General features: G+C 37.9%; 1 protein-coding gene across 4 annotated transcripts in view; it reads right to left on the reverse strand.

Moving 5' to 3' along the window:
• Positions 1-19,974, reverse strand: part of ELF1 (E74 like ETS transcription factor 1) — a 105,192-nt gene that overhangs the window by 5,748 nt on the left and 79,470 nt on the right. For 3 of the 4 annotated variants that reach the window (XM_067713239.1, XM_067713237.1, XM_067713238.1), the window contains 5 exons: positions 13,716-13,823; positions 12,018-12,185; positions 6,248-6,331; positions 5,108-5,300; positions 3,709-4,152 (listed from right to left, as the gene is read on the reverse strand). In XM_067713239.1, the coding sequence (XP_067569340.1) occupies positions 3,709-4,152; positions 5,108-5,300; positions 6,248-6,331; positions 12,018-12,185; positions 13,716-13,823 (997 nt within the window). The remainder of the gene's footprint in view (positions 1-3,708; positions 4,153-5,107; positions 5,301-6,247; positions 6,332-12,017; positions 12,186-13,715; positions 13,824-19,974) is intronic. The other variant, XM_067713240.1, reaches the window with a different exon arrangement.

Genomic DNA, 19,974 nt, shown 5'->3' on the forward strand with positions numbered 1-19,974 from the left:
TAGAGAGTTCTTTGAAAGTATCATCTCTTGCTGTATATTAATTTAATAATCTAAATTTAAGTCATAATCATTTGACCTTCCCTCAACTATAGAAAAAATATTTCAAAGGTCTTTGATTTTATTAAAAAGTAGTCAAGAAAGATATAGCCAAATTTCTGTTACTTTTCTTAGGAGTGATAATATGATTATTTAGGATGTCTCTATTCTTAAAGAGTGTACACTGAAGTATTTAGAGGTGAAATGTCATGGTGATGTCAACTGACTTGACAAATAGCCAAAGAGGAAAAAAAAGGGTATAAATAAATATAGAGAGGAAACAAATAAGGCAAAATGCTATCAACTGTGAATCCAGGTGGATGGTATAGTTGTTCAGTGTACTATTTCAGCCTTCCCATATTTTGAAATTTCTCATAGTTAAAAGTTGGGATACTTACAGTGAAAATAAGTAGGATTTGGGGGAGGAAAATAAAATATAACCAAATGAGAAAATAATTGTTTTTAAAGTCAAATGAATGATTAAGAATGTATGTGGGGCTTCCACAGTGGCATAGTGGTTAGGAATCCTCCTGTCAATGCAGGGGACACGGGTTTCGAGCCCTGGTCCGGGAGGATCCCACATGCTGTGGAGCAACTGGGCCTGTGCGCCACAGCTGCTGAGCCTGCATTCACTCTAGAGCCTGCGAGCCACAACTACTGAGGCCCGCGCACCTGGAGCCCGTGCTCTGCAATGGGGGGTGCCACTGCGACGAGAGGCCTATGTACCACAAGGAAGAGTAGCCCCCACTTGCTGCAACTGGAGAAGGCCCATGTGCAACAGCGAAGACCCAACGCAGCCAAAAATAAATAAATTAAATAAATTTATATTAAAAAAAAAACAATGTATGTGGATACATACATTCATATAAATACATAATAATTTCTACAAGAAGAAATTGTGTTTTGGGAATTCCCCACCGGTCCAGTGGTTAGTTCTCAGCGCTTTCACTGCCATGGGCCTGGGTTCAATCCCTGGTCAGGGAACTAAGATCCCTCCCACAAGCCGCACAGCATGGTCAAAAAAAGAAAAGAAAAGAAAAGAAAAAAACTGTCTTTAAGTTTGGAAAGTTAAATTTTATATTGCTTCATTTTATAAGTAGTCCACTTAGAGAACTCATTATTCTAAAAGGAGATAAAGAATGATCATATACACTACTTCACGGGGCTTCCCTGGTGGCGCAGTGGTTGGGAGTCCGCCTGCCGATGCAGGGGACGCGGGTTCGTGCCCCGGTCCGGGAAGATCCCACATGCCGCGGAGCGGCTGGGCCCGTGGGCCATGGCCGCTGGGCCTGCGCTCCGCAGCGGGAGAGGCCACAGCAGTGAGGGGCCTGCGTACCGCCAAAAAAAAAAAAAAGAAAAAAAAGAATGATCATATACACTACTTCAAAATAAATTCTATAAATACGAAGGGGTGTTATATGTCAGACTATGTTAGGTGTTAGGAAAAGGACAATGAATAGAATCTAGCTCCTACAGATTTAAATGTATAGCAGGAGACAGGCATTAAAGTCACCGGAAACACCTGGTTTACGTACCAGAATGTGGTACAGGCAAGAAGTAAGCTTTAGCTGGAGAGCAAGGAAGGAATTATGAGTAGAGTGAGAGCTGGCAGTGGAGGCTACAGAAATTGGACTGCACTGTGTGCAAATTAGATCTAACAAAAGCTGCAAGAAGGCACTATCACGAATGCTGACTCTTGAGCCATTAAACAAAGAATGGCTCTGGTCAGAAACATCACATAATGATATGCATTGGTAACATGTAGGTTGCCAGAGAAAAAAATAGGAGAAACAGGAAGCAGGCAGAGAGTCCTCAGAACTCTGAGACTGTGGAAATGAAGATTCTGAAAGGTACACCAAAGACAGTTTGAAAATCAGAGGTAGGGAGTGTAATTACAATGTTTTAATATCTGGCAGTGAGTCTTACTCAGAAATTGACATTCAGAGTAATAAACTATCCAATATAATACACAATTTACTATCTTTCAGAGCTAAAGGTATGTGTTTTTGTTGCTCTTGTTGTTTTTCTTCTGGTTTGTTTTTATTCTCTAGGTCTAAAAAGGAAACTTTGATTAGAGATGCTAAAAAACAACTGAATCAGTCCAAGAAGGGAGTCCCAGTGATCAGCTGTGGCCATTGTATGTTTCATATCAACACAAATACATACAATGATAAGATGACGAAGAGCATAGAAATCAACGCGAGGAACCACATAATTTCCATCAGATATTCAGTCATCATAAGTAACCAACAGAACTTAGAGGAAAATAAAACATTAAAGGGAAAATACAGAGTTAAATAAGTACTTCTTTAATTAAGATGGAAAAAATGTGATCTTTATACTCCTTACAAGTCAACGATTTAAGAGAATTCAATTCTCTTAAATCAAACTTGTCGAAAGTTTAAATGGACCATACAAGGAAGACTGAATCGTCTATAAGTCTGTTTTGATTCTAGGTAATGTATACTTCAAGATCAATTGAACAAAAACCCAGCATTTATATTCTAGAATATACAACTGTAAGATTGAAGTCAGCTAATGAAAATAATCAAAGAATCATTTTTACTGGATTTGGAGGGGCTCCTATATTTTATTATAATTCATGTTCTGGAAATTCATGGCAGTAGAAATGGAAAAACAGAACCTGAAAATGTCCATCTAATTTTCTGCCTTCCTCCCTTTTCCCCATTCTAAATCAGTCAAGACCAGTCCCAAGTGTCTGCAATAGAGCAGGCTAATCTGTTGTTTCATGTCTTTTCTGGGGTTATGAGGCAGATTTGATTAAACCACAAAACTATTCTTCCAACTCTGCCCCTTAAAAGCCTGAAAAAGAGGACCTTCGATTCTTGGCCTCCAACCTGTTTGAATTTTAGAACTATTCTGGATACTATCTGAGAAGATAGTATCTTCCCAAAGACTAATGTGGATTTCTTAGAACTCAATGCATTCCAAAGGGTCATGATATGTAAATTTATGTTAAATTTTTACAGCTTCTAACTTTGTTTGAAAAAAGATCTGAAACTATTCTCTGGATTTTCTTATATGTGGATCCCTTCTTATATGGATCAATTCAGTTACACAAAGCTATAGAGAACTGATTCAAATTGACTGAATAACATCAAGTAATGTCACAGTTTAAAAGTAAGGTATAGGGTCTTCCCTGGTGATGCAGTGGTTAAGAATCCGCCTGCCAATGCAGGGGACATGGGTTCGAACCCTGGTCCGGGAAGATCCCACATGCCACAGAGCAACTAAGCCCATGCGCCACAACTACTGAGGCCACACACCCAGAGCCCATGCTCGGCAACAAGAGAAGCCACCGCAGTGAGAAGCCCGCGCACCACAACGAAGAGTAGCCCCCGCTCACCGCAACTAGAGAAAGCCCACGCGTAGCAACGAAGACCCAACGCGGCCAAAGAGAAATAAAGTAAATAAATTTATAAAAAAAAAAAAAAAGAGTGCTTTAAAAAAAATAATAAATAAATAAAAATAAGGAATCATTGATACAATCACAGGACTGATGCAACGCTGCTGAAACAATCTGTTGACCAAGAGTTCTAGCTTGACATGTATATAAGTTTTATTTTCACTTCTGAATCCTGACACGTTTAACAACGACTCTGGTCAGAAACATCGTACAATTATCTGCACCAGTAAGTTTAATTTTCTCACCTAATACTCTGAACGGAAGAATTTAATGTTTCGTCCTGCATGCTACTGGTTGCTTCTCCTTCTGGAACAGCTTGTACTGGCTGTACTACATGAATAGTCCGGAAGAGCTGGGTAGGATATGGAGTCTGTGTGGACTGCATTGTCCTAAGAACCTCTGATGGCTGTGCAGGTTCCACAGGATCTTTGGGTTTTGCAGCTTTAGAATTCCCTGGTTTTAGAACTGTAGTGGCTCCTCCTTTTATCCCTGGACCTGAAGATACTCTCGATCGACTTGCCTGGTTCCTACTCGAAGTGGTTGTTGAAGACAGTGATGGATCTGAAGACTCTATGCTGGAACTTGGATCCTCATCATCTATATAAATAAGGTCTTTCGGCATATCCTTAAACTGATACACCAAGCGCTGACCTTCTACTTTTGCCAGAATACCCCTTTGGTAATAGTACCTATTCAAAGCAGACAATTCCATCAATATTGTATTCAGTTATACATAAACTAAAATAATCTTCAACACAATAAAAATTTCCTAATCATAAACAAAAGTTTAAAGCTAGAAACAAACAGGTGAGAAAAGACTTTCTAAATGAAGGGTAGTTATTTTATTTCTCTTCCATAGCTTACTATAATTATAATGTCCCTAACCTGTTTAAATTTGCTTCAGTTAATCTGAAACAATTTTCTGTATAAAACTTAATGATGTACAAATAGAAGTGATTCAAATTCTGTCATTTATTTTAATTAAATCAAGAACTTAAAAAGTGTGAGTTAAAAAATAAAATGCCAACTGTAACTAAATAGTTCTGGTTTTAAAAGTTTACCGAGTTCTCAGATCACTGATATTTCTAATAAATCTTTCTCAAATATACCCAGATCCTGAAGACTAAATGACATGATCACAAGAAACACAAACTAAAAGTGGGTTTAAGTGATACTTTTGTTCAACATTTTCACAATGGCTAATATTATGCTCGAAGCATTAATTTATTCCAACACAATATATTACACATCATACCTGACATTCATGTTTAAAAATGCACCCTCTTATTCAGTGCCTGCATTACCACTAGTTGTTACTTTGTGCTGAACTTAAGTTTAATGACTCAAAACGTGAGCCTTGTGGTCAATTTACAATTTCTGATGACAGCTTAACATTTTCTGATCCCTTCATAAATAAAATATCTCGTTTGCATGAAGATTTAGGGGGAGGAAGGAGAACGTTTTCCCAGACTGAAATAAGATTTCAACTTAAATACACACTCATTTCTACAAGCAGTGAGGTTTTAGCCCTTCAACAATAAAATTCACCATTTCTTTAACCAATGCACTTTTTAGAAGTCACCTACTTTTCAGTATTTAGGAACCGCTACTGGTCACACAGTGAACTACAGAAGCCTCACGTACCTGAGGGCTCTTCCCATGGTCTCATAATTCATGTCAGGCTTGTTTTTGTGCTTCCCCCACAACCGGGACACTGCTTTAGAATCTACCAATTTAAAAATGCCTTTTTCTCGCTGGGTCCACTTGATATATTTAGGACAAGTAGCTTTGTCCTGGAGCAGTGCCAGTAAAAACTCCCAAAGATAAATTGTGTTTCCTGAAACAAAAGCAATTTCTTTTTAACTGCCCAAAATTTCATTTGAAAGAACACAATAAAACACAACTAAAGGTCTTCTTAAGTTCCATCTATAATTATACAAACATACTACACAGTTCAGTTAGTACTGGTGATATAATGGTCATAAATTTTAGGGTCTAACACAGATCTTTTTATTAGTCCCGTATAAGATGTCTGAACAGAGCAATCCTGCCAATTAGATGTGTAATGACTTAGGGAGAAAGCACTTTGAGACAAATTTTTTTTTCAGCCTCTTTAAGAACCATTATTACGCCTAAGAAACTGAGAAAGAGTTGTACAAAACCTTTCAATAGTTGTTCTTTTTATATAAAGAGCCAGCAGATTAGCCTTAAAAATTTTCTTCAAATTTAGGCAGCAGTTATGAAAATACTAACACTCCAAGACAATATAATAAAGTGTCTATGAACTGAAAACCTAACGTGGCTGAATTCTTCCAAGAAGCTCTTTATTAAATGAAAGGATGGGCTTCCCTGGTGGTGCAGTGGTTGAGAGTCCGCCTGCCGATGCAGGGGACGCGGGTTCGTGCCCCCGACCGGGAAGATCCCACATGCCGCGGAGCGGCTGGGCCCGTGAGCCATGGCCGCTGAGCCTGCGCGTCTGGAGCCTGTGCTCCGCAACGGGAGAGGCCACAACAGTGAGGGGCCCACGTACCGAAAAAAAAAAAAAATGAAAGGATGGATTATTTTGACAGGTAAGTGAAAATGTCCTAGATGGATTTCTTGGACTACATTATTACCAGTCTTTCTACAGAAGGTGGTAACCATACCTTATAAGCATGTGACAGCAATAAGATCCATTTCAATAAAAGCTGGTGGTTTCTACTTAAAATATGCAGACATTTTAAAGCAATCTGAATGTTACTTGACCCATAAGTATTATAGGGAAGTTACAGTAGTAGTACTTACCCTTCCCATCTTTGTTTTTCTTCCTCACAGATATGTTTGGTGTAGTGGCTGGGGAATCTGGTCGTGGTGGTTTAGTTTTTCTCCCTGAAATCACAATGGCTCTACATAAATATTTGCCCTCAAAAGAGAGAGGGAATGGACAATTTAGCTGTTTATAAATGCTGTTTTGTCATTTATCCTAAATTTCAAGTGCCAAATATTTTATACATGGAACACATATATTGGTCTCCTAAGTGCTATTTATTAAAAGGAAAATAACTTCAGTAAAAATTTGACATTAACTTAGGTTAGATCACAAACACTTTTATGTAGAAAACGATACTTTGGCTCATTTGTAAAAATGAGGTTAAGTTTAAACTTTACATTTTGTCTTTGAGGTGACAATACTGACAGTGCTTTCTTAAAATCTGGGGGAATATTGTTGATGCTGATAAAACTTGGGCTCAAAAAATAAGCCACACAGTTTGTCTGCCTCTTGGTTAGTTCTCAAATACTGGAAACTACCCAAAACTTCTAGAGATATAAAAAATAAGTGAGGCTAAATTTTTGTGAACCACATAGTCCATTTTTATTGTGTATTTTTAAACATCTCATTCTTCTATATTTCTTTCAATTTACAGCAAACAAATTTACTTTATGATTATCCATCATCCAGTCCTAAACAAGTCCAATGCAACAGAGTTAAACTATATTTTGTGCAGCCTTAGTCTGGGTCAACCAACTATTCTAAAACTGCGTTTGTGATCTGTTTTTGCCACTTATCTAGAACCACAACTCGGTAGCAACGCTGCCTATGATTTAGGTTAAGCTGATGATGCTGTCTGAACAGACTACCACCCTGTATATGAGAGACAATGAAGATTAAGCATAAATAGATACTTTAGTTAGTACCATTTACCCCTACATTCTTGAAGCTGACTCTCTGATCTTAGATCATAAGGGTGAATGCTGGGGTAATATAATATAGGCAGTAATTTAGAAAAGCAGAATCCTAGCTAAAGTCACAAGGTTAGTGACAACACATCTCAAGACAAACTGAATAGGAAAACGTTTCTTTTTTTTTTTTTTTTTTTTTGCCCATGCCGCGTGGCTTGCGGGATTGTAGTTCCCCAACCAGGGGTTGAACCCAGGCCCTGGGCAGTGAAAGCATGGAGTCCTAACCACTGGACTGCTAATTCCCAGGAAAACATTTCTGAAGTTAAGGTAAGAGTCAAGGAAAAGAGGGTCAAAAAAGTCACTCTTAAGGCCAGGTTCCTCTTGAAACTACCAGATGTACAAACGTAGACTGTAGGAGCCTGGTGTCTCAACTTCCATCACTGCAGACATCTGCAGAGAACCTCTGCATGACATAGAGACTTCTAGCTAACTGTGTTCATGACAGTAAGGACTGAGAGAAGCCAGACTTCAGTTAGCTCCTATCCTTCCTCCCATCTTACTTTATGCTATTTATTGACTTGCTCTGATAATATTTTCTTTATTCCCCAGTTTTCCTCCACTTGTTTTAGTCATGGCAGATACTGTCAGTAGCCTACCCAATATCCATCCTCTCCATCATCTTCCTTACTGTTCACGGTGGCAATGTACACAGCTCCACATGAATTACAGATTAGTTGGGTATAGAAATTCTGGTAACAGTTATTTCTTCTCAGTGCTTTGAACATATCCAGCCCTTCCAGCCTTTACTGGGAGCTTGTAAGCTGCCAATCCAATAATCAATCCTCTTCAGGTAATGCAGATCCTCCCTGGTTGGTTTGCTTCTTCTTCCTTTTTTTTTTTTTCTTTTCTTTTTTTGACGGGGGGTGGAGGGGAGTCTTTGATGTTCCACATTTTTACCATAATATATTTAGGCTTGGATCTATTTTAGTTATGCTACTCAGGATCCACCATGCTGGGATTAACATCATTCTTGAAAATTCCTCAGTCATTATCTTTGAATACTGCCTCTTCCTCACTCTACACATGCTCTCCTCCTAGAGCTTTGATTAAACATGTAGACCTTTTCACGCAATCCTCACATCTTTAACTCTCATATTTTTTATTCTACATCAGATCTGTATTGGAGCTCACTAAATTCTCCCTTAAGCAGTGACTCATTTGCTGTTTAACCCATATATTATGTGTTCTATTTGGTTCCTTATCATATCAGCCTTTCACCATTAAATAGGATGTTAGTCTTTCACTTTCTAAAAACAGCTTTATTGAGGTATAACTGATATACAATAAACTGCTTATGTTTAAATTTACAATTTGATAAGTTTTGACATATGTATACACCTGTGAAACCATCACTACACTCAAAGATAATAAACATATTCTTCGCCCCCAAAAGTGCTTTGTGCCCTTTTGTAATCCTCACATCTCACCTTTCCCCACCCTGCCCAATCCACTCATATATTTTCTGTCATTATAGATTAATTTACAGTTTGTACAATTTTATATAAACAGAACTATACTCTTCTTGTTTTTGGCAGAGGGGGAGGGAGTCTGCCTTCTTTCCCTTAGCATAATTATGTTGAAATTCATCCGTTTTTGTTTTATGTATCAATGGTACATTTCATTTCATTGCTGAGTGGTCTTTCATTGTATGGATATACCACAAATTTGTTTATCCAATCAGCAGGTGATGGACCTTTGGGTCGTTTCCAGTTTGGGGCTACTGCAAATACAGCTGCTAAGAACCTTCATTCATGCATAAGTTTTTCTGTTAAATGTATGGCTTCATTTCTTTTGGGTAAATACTGAGTAGTAGAATGGCTGGGTCACATGTTAAGTATACATTAAGTTCTTTAAGGAATTTTCAAACTGTTTTCCAAAAATATTTCCTCCATGCAGGAAGGTGGGGTAATCATAGGGCTCACCTCATTGGTTTCCTGTTTCCCAGGAATCACTCACTTTTGTTGACAGATGTCCACCACTTTCTTTAGTACCATTGCTTCATATATTTTATCTGTGGTTTTAGCTGTTTCAAACAGGAGGGTAAATCCAGGTTCTGTTTTTGTTGGGTTTTTTTTTCCAGCTTTATTGATATATAATTGACATATCGTGTAAGTTTAAAGGGTACAACATGATGATTTGATATATTTATATATTGCAAAATGATTACCACAGTAGGGTTAGTTAACATACCCATCACTTCACATAATAATCACTTCCTTTCTGAGAACACTTAAGATCTATTCTCTTAGAAATTTCCATAGTCACCATGCTTGTACATTAGTCCCCAGAACTTACTCATCATATAAATGGAAGTTTGTACCCTTTGACTGACATCTCCCCATTTCCTCCACCCCGCAACAAACACCATTCTTCTCTCTGTTTCCATGAGTGCGGCTCTTTCAGACTCCACATAAAATGATAGCATAGGGCTTCCCTCGTGGCGCAGTGGTTGAGAGTCCACCTGCCGATGCAGGGGACACGGGTTCGTGCCCCGGTCCGGGAAGATCCCACATGCCGCGGAGCGGCTGGGCCCGTGAGCCGTGGCCGCTGGGCCTGCGCGTCTGGAGCCTGTGCTCCACAACGGGAAAGGCCACAACAGTGAGAGGCCCTAGTACCACAAAAAAAAAAAAAAAAAAGATAGCATACAGTATTTGTCTTTCTGACTTATTTCACTTAGCAGAAAGTCCTCAAGGTCTGTCCATGCTGTCACAAATGGCAGGATTTCCCTCCTTCTCAGAGCTGAATTATATTCCATTCTGTGTATTTATATATCACATCTTCTTTATCCATTCACCTGTGGATGAAGACTTAGTTGTTTCCAAATCTTGGCTACTGTGAATAATGCCGCAGAGAATATGGGAGTGCAAGTATCTCTTTAACATCCTGTTTTCACTTCCTTTGGATATATACCTAAGAAGTGGGATTGCTGAATCATACGGTATTTCTAGTTTTAACTCTTTGCGGAACCTCCATACTGTTTTCTACAGTGGCTGTACCAGTTTAAATTTCCACCAACAGTGCAGAAAGATTCCCTTTTCTCCGTATCTTTACCAACACTCTATCTCTTGTCTTTTCTATCACTTTTTCTAGCCATTCTATAGGTGTGAGGTGGTATCTTACTGTGGTTTTGATTACACTGCCCTGATGATTAGTGATACTGAGCATCTTTTCATGTACCTGCTAGCTGTTTGTATGTCTCCTTTAGAAAAACGTCTATTCAGGTCCTCCGCACATTCTTTAATTGGATTTTTTTTCGCTATTGAGTTATACGAATTGTTTATGTATTTTGGATATTAACCCCTCATCCGATATATGATTTACAAATATTTTCTCCCATTCTGTAAGTTGCATTTTCATGTTGTTGATTGTTTCTTTTGCTGTGCAGAGTCTTTTCGTTTATTGTAGTCCCACTTATTAATTTTTGCTTCTGTTGCTTGTGCTTTTGGTGACACATCCAATAAATTGTTGCCAAGTCAGGTTCTGTTACTCCATCTGGACTAGAAGAGGAAGTTTCACCTGGTATTTTTTAATAGTCTCATTCTTTGACAATGCTTTTTATTCCCTTGCATTAATAATTACAATCATATTCATTGAAAGTTTCTATTTGATAATCCTATTATCTGAGGTTTTTAGCAAACTAACCTTAGGGTTTTCTATGTCTGCTGCTTCTCATTCAGGAAGTATCTTTCTTATGCATTCTGTGATACTGAAACGTGAGTTCACCTTCAACAGGGTTTTATTTGAAGAAATACTGTGCAGCCTGGATTAAACATACGACGTGCCAAAGCAATTTTACAAGAGCTTCGCCTGGTGCCCAAAGTTACTGCCAGCCTGAGGCCATTGTTATGTTAATTACTTGGCTGGAAATTCCTAACGTCAGTAACAGTTTAAAATCTAATCATAAACCTAAGTTAAGACAAACCTAGGATTATGAATTCTCAAAGGAAAAATTTTTTCCACCCAGCTAAGAAATACAAGCTTCTTAACATCTGTCTGTGCCAAAGGGTGGACTGTTTTTCCCCTTAGGGTATAGCTAAGGGATCCCAATTACATGCTGAGGTCTCTGTCTAATAGCCCATCTTGCACTGGACCAAGACTTAAGCATCTGACTCTATGTGGGCAATAAAACCAAGCCCCTTGGACATCCAGACTGACATGTCCTTCTCAGCCCTCAGAGCTGTTGCAGTGTCAGGTCACTCTCATTTTCCTCTGCATTTTTGGCTCTTGGAATTTCCCTTACTTTCATGTGAAGTTAGGTTATGTGGTGGCTGGTGATGCCATCAACCAAGATATTAAACTCAAAATATCAAACAAGCTGGGGTAGAATCAAAAGGCAATGAAGTGGGAAGAGTGTCAGTGTTAGAATGTAAGTATGGTCCTAATTTGTGAAAACTTTAAAATTCCCTCTAACACATTCTTAACATTTCCCTCTTCAATTACTTACCTGCTGATTCCCAACTTGTATTCTTCCCACTGGAATCTTATACTGGAATCTATGCTGGTGGTTTTCAAACTATGTTCTGCGGAAGGAAACTGACCTCAGCCCTTACCCCTGAGCTCTTTCTGAGCTTGGATAAAAGAGTTTAGATAAAAGATTGAGGCTTTAGAAAGTTGGAAAATCCCTTTTCTGTGAGGTAGACCAAGTATTTTAAATGTATAAAAAAGTATAAAATAATTCTTTAAATTCATCTAATACGAAGAAATAACTCTGTTTTGTACATTCAATTTTTTCTCACGTAAGTTTTAATTCAGGTAGAAATATCCTTGAATAAAAGTTATATTTAGATTCCACATCAAGAGTTGACTGTTTTCCCTTAACAAATTAACCACCCACCTTTCTTTCTCTTAGGTTGTTCTGGTGATGAGCGTCCTGGTGAGTGTGCATATGTCTCTTGAACGTGCTGAGTTTCCATCACTTCAGGAATCCCATCTAATGTGACGGATACATGGGTGATTGGGGCAACAACAATGTCATCTTCAGATGAACTAAATATATTATTATCTAATGGAAATAAAATCAACTAATTGTAATCAACTTTGTATTATAAATCAAAATAATTTCATAAAATATTTCCTGTTTCTTTGAAGATTAAAATAGAAGTAAGATTTTGAAATCTAGTCCCTGCTTTTTATTTCCTCTGCCCTAAGTCAAGTACCCTGAGGCAGTCCAGGCTTGATGGGACTATTCAACGCCTCCCTTACCTGACTTCCTATCCCCAGTCTATCTTGTCTGTCTTCTCCATTCTTCACATTGCTGCTAAAGTTTTTCTTTAAAACCTAAGTGTGGCCTGACCATATTATTCTTCTCTATAAAAACTGTACACCCTGAAGATTAGAAAGAAAAATAAAATTAACATATCTTCCCATAGTTTACAGGGGAAAAATGATAGGAACAACCCAAACTCCATAGCATGCCATTCTGAGCTTCCACAATCTACAAACCATTATGAAGCTTATACTTCAGCTATACCAAAGCATTTTGAATCTCAAACATTTTATTGTTTTTTTTTACAGGTCTGTGTCTGCCTCTGCCTATGTTGAATGCCCCTTCCTGTCTCCTCCACCCATGAAAAGCTTATTTGTTACTAATCGCCCAGGTCAAAACACTGCCTCCATAAAGCCTGTCTCAGGTGTTTTCAACTAGAGAAATCTCTCCTTCCAGAACACTCTGCTATCCCTCTCATGGCCTTTATTTTTGGCTTTTACAGTTATTTACATAAACAACTATCTTCAAAAGAAAACTGTCAGCTTGAGGAAAGAAACAAGATCTGTTCATTTCCATAACATGTTATTGCCTGATACATTGCTGTGCATATAGAAAATATTCAATAAACATCTTAAATTGATTTAATAATAATTAAGTTTATGAGTTTGACTACATCCAAAGGAGAACATGGATTTAAAAGCAGATCAATAAATGTGGCAGTGAATTTTATGCCATCAAGTCTAAGAAAACATTGCAATGGATTTTTGCCTATTCACTGATGAATACTGACTAAAGATCAATTTTTATTGATCAATAAAGATCAATATTGACTAAAGATCACTAAATTATAATAGTTTGGGCCCTAAATACTTCACCAATGAGGTTAAGAAGAAATTCTGCATAATCTTCTATTTGACAACTAAATTACTTTTTTATCCTTAATGTCCTCACTCCCCAAATTAAAAAAAAAAAATCTTGTTTAACTGAACACTTTAGCAAAGGTGCCTCAACTAGTACTGTACCTTAAGATGCACTTGGGACCAAAAAAAGATAAAACATGGTCTCTCGTCTCTTGATATTTATCATCTGAGAGAGAGATGGAAGAAGAGCTTTTCAAAGCATATAAACATGGTCCTACTATAGCACAGGGAGCTATATTCAATATCTTATGATAAACCATAATGGAAACGAATACAAAAAAGAATGTATACATATGTATTATGGAATCACTTTGCTGTACAGCAGAAATTAACACAATACTGTAAATCAACTATACTTCAAAAAAAAAAAGCATATAAACATGAACAGTCATAACACAACACTCACTGATGCGCTTTTCATCCAGCATAGGGCCAGGAGAATCCATATTGAGGAGTGCTTCAGCAGCCTCGATAGTTTCAATTGTTTCATCCCCGTTATGACAGGAAGCTTCAACTACAATACATTTAAAGAGAAAACAGAATTAGCTACAAGACATTTGTTCTTCTAAAAAGCACAGATTCGGGAATTCCCTGGTGGTCCAGTGGCTGGGACTCAGCACTTTCACTGCCAGGGGCCCAGGTTCAATATCTGGCCGGGGACCTAAGACCCCATAAGCCGTGTGGCATGGCCTAAGTAAATAAATAAATACATAAATAAATTAATGAATTAAAAAGCATAGATTCTCATCTCTTGAACCAGGATACATCACTTAGTACTCTGGTTGATAACAATAGTTTGTCTCAACATATAAAATCTGTACTGAAAATCACCATTATTTCTCATTTAAAACTTTGCAAGATGCGGGGGTTTTATTAAAAATAACAACAACAACAACCAAAAACCTCTGCAAGACACTGGGAGATAAAAAAGTAAGCAAAATAGAACTCATACTCCAGGAGGAAAACACCAGTCATTCCTGATAATTCTTGTATTTACATGAATAGTAAACTAAGATGTCACTGAGCAGGTCGTGCTGTTTCTGTTGACTCCATACTTTAAAATGACTGGGTTGATAGTTTTAGGTCCCTTTCAGCTCTAAAACTGATTGCAATACTCTTAATTCACTCACAGGAATGAATATGAGTCTCTGTTAATTTCTGAATCTTCTTCCATTCTTCTATAATTAGTGAATTGCCATCATCACCAAAAGTTTTAGTCGTAGTCACATGATTAGAATCTAAACACTCTTTGATAATTATAGTATTCTGGTACCTTTCTTCTCTAATGTGTAATATAGAACACTAATTTCCCTACTGTGAACTGTGCCTAGTGCAAGTTTTTTTTTTATGCTCTTTAAAAATATTAAAATACAAATGAAAATTAATCCAAATACATGCTAGACACTAGACACTTCTCTGCATCCCAGAGAGGTGTCCGAAATAGCTGCACAGCAAATTCCTTGAATGGCTTTTAGCCCCTCAGTTCTAGGATCAGCACCAAGAAACTAAATAGAGCTACCAATGCTCTCTTTGCATGGATAAACTCAAGTTTCCTGAATGTGGTATTTATCATCCATAATCCCTTGTACTTACTTGCTATATTTTCCCCTCAATACTGACAAAATTATACATGTTATTTTTTAAAGTTTGAAAAAATATATATATAAATAAAATCATGATTTTCAGATTCAGGGTTGGACTGATCGTTTATAACTCAATGAATATAAGCCTTTTAATTTCACAAAACATTAGAAAGTAAATACAAACATAGTACTTAAAGCAAAAGTTCTTTTTCTCAATCAAATGAATGAAAGTGATCATTTATACACTGTACTCTCCCTATTCCTATTCAATCCAGAGAAGCAACAAAATCATTTTCCTCTTCATTATTAAGATTATAACCAGATTTCCAAGAAATCTGTAGTTCTTTGAAATTTACCTTAACTTTCCATTAGAATATTATAACATTTATTATCCTAAATATTTCCTAAACAATTCACACTCTCTTTTAGACTGAAGATTTCCAAGAATCTACAAAATTCTTCGTTAATTCCAAATCCCCAGCTGGCAAAAATACTGAATGACTATCACTCTTAAGTAACTGTACAAGGAAATGTGGAAGATACAATAGTATAGGACATGACCTTTTTCCTTATCTATTGGTAACAGATACTTAGATACTGTCTAAGAAAATAACAAAGTGATCAGTTTTACAGTATAGAGCAGACTGACTACAGGCACTGTATATCATTATAAGTTAGGAAGACTTCCTGAAGAGATGGGTTTAGGCTGAGTCATTTAAGATAGCTAGGATTTAAATACTTTGAGAGGAAGAGAGAGAAATTAAAGCAAGAATAATAGTAGAAGCAAGGGCATGAGAAGAAGTGTTATGCATTTAAAGAAAATGAGATAATTAGTCTATACCATTAGAAAGCAAAATGTGTAACAGCTAAAGATTATTATAATAACAGCATATTAAGTAATTTGCTTTACAAATTGACTAATGTGGCTGACTGCCTCCCCAAGGGAGGAATCCCACAATAGGAATGGAAGGCATGGTCTGCTGAAGCAGCAGAGACCAGAGACAATTCCTGAATGATGCTTTCAAAGAAGTTCTGGATCTTGGATTATATACTAGTCAGCTCCTCTCAATTAGGAAAAACTCCCAACAAAGCACATTTTCTCTCATAAAATACTGGCTAACACTGGGAGTCCCCACAACCTGCCAAGCCAGAAGAGAACCTCCTTCTTCCAGATATGAAAGATGTATCTGCAGAATTCCAACCTTCTGGGCTCCATTCCCTCAGCTAATATCTTTGAACCCAAATATCTATAGGTCACAGGGAGGACAAGGAACAAGAAGACAGCCAACATAAAAAGAGGCAAGGATTTTAATCTAGCCTGGATTTCTCTAACAGCAATTTAACCCTTATAGAGTCTTCCTCTTTTAAAGGCTTTAAGCTTTTCCTCTTAAGGCCAGTGCTCACGTTTCTGAGTTACTACAAAAAGCACTCTAGAGCACCTGAATATATTTTTGACTAGTTTTTTAATTCTAAAAGTAGGTGTCCTTTTCATTTTCATACCAAGATACACAAAACTTCATTAGGAGATTCACAGTCTTTGTTACGAAACTACCTCCCCTAATTATAATGAAAAATAAATCAATTAAATTTTAATTATATATTCTATCAAAAACAAGTGCTTAACTGACAAAGGATTAATCTCCAAAATTTACAAGCAGCTCATGCAGCTCAACATCAAAAAAACAAACAGGGCTTCCCTGGTGGCGCAGTGGTTGAGAGTCCGCCTGCCGATGCGGGGGACACGAGTTCGTGCCCCCGTCCGGGAAGATCCCACATGCTGCAGAGTGGCTGGGCCCGTGAGCCATGGCCGCTGAGCCTGCGCATCCGGAGCCTGTGCTCCGCAACGGGAGAGGCCTCAACAGTGAGAGGCCCGCGTACTGCAAAATAAAAAACCAAAAACAAAAAAACAACCCAATCCAAAAATGGGCAGAAGACCTAAACAGACATTTCTCCAAAGAAGATATACAGATTGCCAACAAACACATGAAAGAATGCTCAACATCATTAATCATTAGAGAAATGCAAATCAAAACTACAATGCGATATCATCTCACACTGGTCAGAATGGCCATTATCAAAAAAATCTACAAACAGGGCTTCCCTGGTGGCGCAGTGGTTGAGAGTCTGCCTGCCGATGCAGGGGACACGGGTTCGTGCCCCGGTCCGGGAAGATCCCACATGCCGCGGAGCGGCTAGCCCCGTGAGCCATGGCCGCTGAGCCTGCGCGTCTGGAGCCCGTGCTCCGCAACGGGAGAGGCCACACAGTGACAGGCCCGCTTACCGCAAAAAAAAAAAAAAAAAAAAATCTACAAACAATAAATGCTGGAGAGGTTGTGGAGAAAACGGAACCCTCTTGCAATGTTGGTGGGAATGTAAATTGATACAGCCACAATGGAGAACAGTATGGAGGTTCCTTAAAAAACTAAAAATAGTACTACCATACGACCCAGCAATCCCACAACTGGGCATACACCCCGAGAAAACCATAATTCAAAAAGAGTCATGGCGAACGGATAAAGATGTGGTACATATATACAATGGAATATTAGCCATAAAAAGGAACAAAACTGGGTCATTTGTAGAGACGTGGATGGATCTGGAGACTGTCATACAGAGTAAAGTAAGTCAGAAAGAGAAAAACAAATATCATATATTAACGCATATATGTGGAACCTAGAAAAATGGTACAGATGAACCGGTTTGCAGGGCAGATACTGAGACACAGATGTAGAGAACAAACTATGGACACCAAGCGGGGAAAGCAGCAGGGTGGTGGTGGTGGTGGTGTGATGAATTGGGGGATTGGGATTGACATGTAAACACTGATGTGTATAAAATGGATGACTAATAAGAACCTGTTGCATAAAAAAATAAATTTAATTTAATTTAAAAAATTAAAAAAAAAAAGAGTCATGTACCACAATGTTCACTGCAGCTCTATTTACAATAGCCAGGACATGGAAGCAACCTAAGTGTCCATCGACAGATGAATGGATAAAGAAGATGTGGCACATATATACAATGGAATATTACTCAGCCATAAAAAGAAACGAAATTGAGTTATTTGTAGTGAGGTGGATGGACCTAGAGTCTGTCATACAGAGTGAAGTAAGTCAGAAAGAGAAGAACAAATACCGTATGCTAACACATATATATGGAATCTAAAAAAAAAAAAAAAGGTCATGAAGAACCTAGGGGCAAGACGGGAATAAAGACGCAGACCTTCTAGAGAATGGACTTGAGGACACGGGGAGGAGGAAGGCTAAGCTGGGACAAAGTGAGAGAGTGGTAGTGTATATATAGACATATATACACTACCAAACGTAAAATAGCTAGTGGGAAGCAGTCGCAGAGCACAAGGAGATCAGCTCAGTGCTTTGTGACCACCTAGAAGGGTGGGAGGGAGCGAGACGCAAGAGGCGAGATACAGGGATATATGTATATGTATAACTGATTCACTTTTTTATAAAGCAGAAACTAACACACCATTGTAAAGCAATTATACTCCAAGAAAAACGTTAAAAGAATTTAAAAAAAAAAAGTGCTTAGAAGTCCAATTCCTCCATAATAGTTAAAACCAGAAAAGATAAATACTTCAAAAAGTCTAGCAAAATGATTAAAATAAGGCATTGTAACACTTGCTCTTAAAAACTTAAGCCTCCTATTTAAAATCTTGTAGATTTAAGGCATAGTAGAAAAGCATATTGCGGGACTTCCCTGGTGGCGCAGTGGTTGAGAATCTGCCTGCCAATGCAGGACACACGGGTTTGAGCCCTGGTCCAGGAAGAGCCCACATGCCCCGGAGCAACTAAGCCTGTGCGCCACAACTACTGAGCCTGTGCTCTACAGCCCGCAAGCCACAACTACTGAGCCCGCGTACCACAACTACTGAAGCCTGCGCGCCTAGAGCCCAAGCTCTGCCACAAGAGAAGCCAACGCAATGAGAAGTCCGCGCATGGCAATGAAGAGTAGCCCCCACTCACCGCAACTAGAGAAATCCCGCGCACAGCAACGAAGACCCAACAACAAAGACCCAATGCAGCCAAAAATAAATAAATATATAAATTTATTTTAAAAAAAAAGAAGAAAAGCATATTGCTCCTCTGTCAAGGCTTTGAAATTCTATGAATCGAAGAAAATATCCTCCTAAAACTAAATTTTTGAAAAAATCAGGCAAGTAAGGCACAGGTAGCTCCATAATTAATTACCATCTTCTAAACATTTATATACCTCTAAATGTTCATTTATGTAAGTTTTATAAATATTTTAAAGTCTACTGGGTCGATAAAAATGATAAAATTAGTATGTATAACTATTCAGTTGCCTATCAATTAAGAAAATACAATGAGAATTTCAAATCACTTCTTCTTTATCAAGCTTTTTATAATGAAAAATTTCAAACATATACAAACATATAGGAAATCATATTTATAATGAACTGAATGTATCAAGGGCCCAGCTTCAATACTTAACAGTCAATCTTCCTTAATCTATACTCCCTGGCCCAACACAGACATGGGATTATTTCAAAGTGAACCCCAGAGAGCCTATCATTCAATAGTAAATATTACAGTATATAGACAATACCATGATCACATCTTTTAAAAATCACTCTTTAAATCAGATATCCACTTAATATTGAAATTTCTGTCTCAGATTTTTTTTAATCTGAAAAAGTTGGTTTGTTAACCAGATTTCAAACAAAGTTCACGCATTACATTTGGTGGCACGTACCTTCCTTAGTATTTGGCTTTTTTCCATTTTTGTTGTTCATCTTAGGAGAAACAGGGTCATCTGTTTGTAGTTTCCCACATTCTAAATTTTGCTGATTATATATCTGTGGTGTCACTTACCATATCCCTCCCCCCGTGTATTTCCTGTAAACTGGTAGTTACATCTAGAAGATTGATTTGATTCGCATTCAATTCTTTGGCAAGAATACTTCAAAGGTGATGCTGTGTGATTCAATGGGCCTTTTGAAGGTAGGTAGGTCTTCCTTCAGTACTTCGAGGATTGAGAAGCAGGTTCAGGTGTTGCCAACCTGATCTATCCAGCATAAAATTCTCCATCAGCCTTTTACCT

Source organism: Pseudorca crassidens, chromosome 18 (assembly GCF_039906515.1).
Source record: "Pseudorca crassidens isolate mPseCra1 chromosome 18, mPseCra1.hap1, whole genome shotgun sequence".
NCBI classification, from domain to species: Eukaryota; Metazoa; Chordata; class Mammalia; order Artiodactyla; family Delphinidae; genus Pseudorca; species Pseudorca crassidens.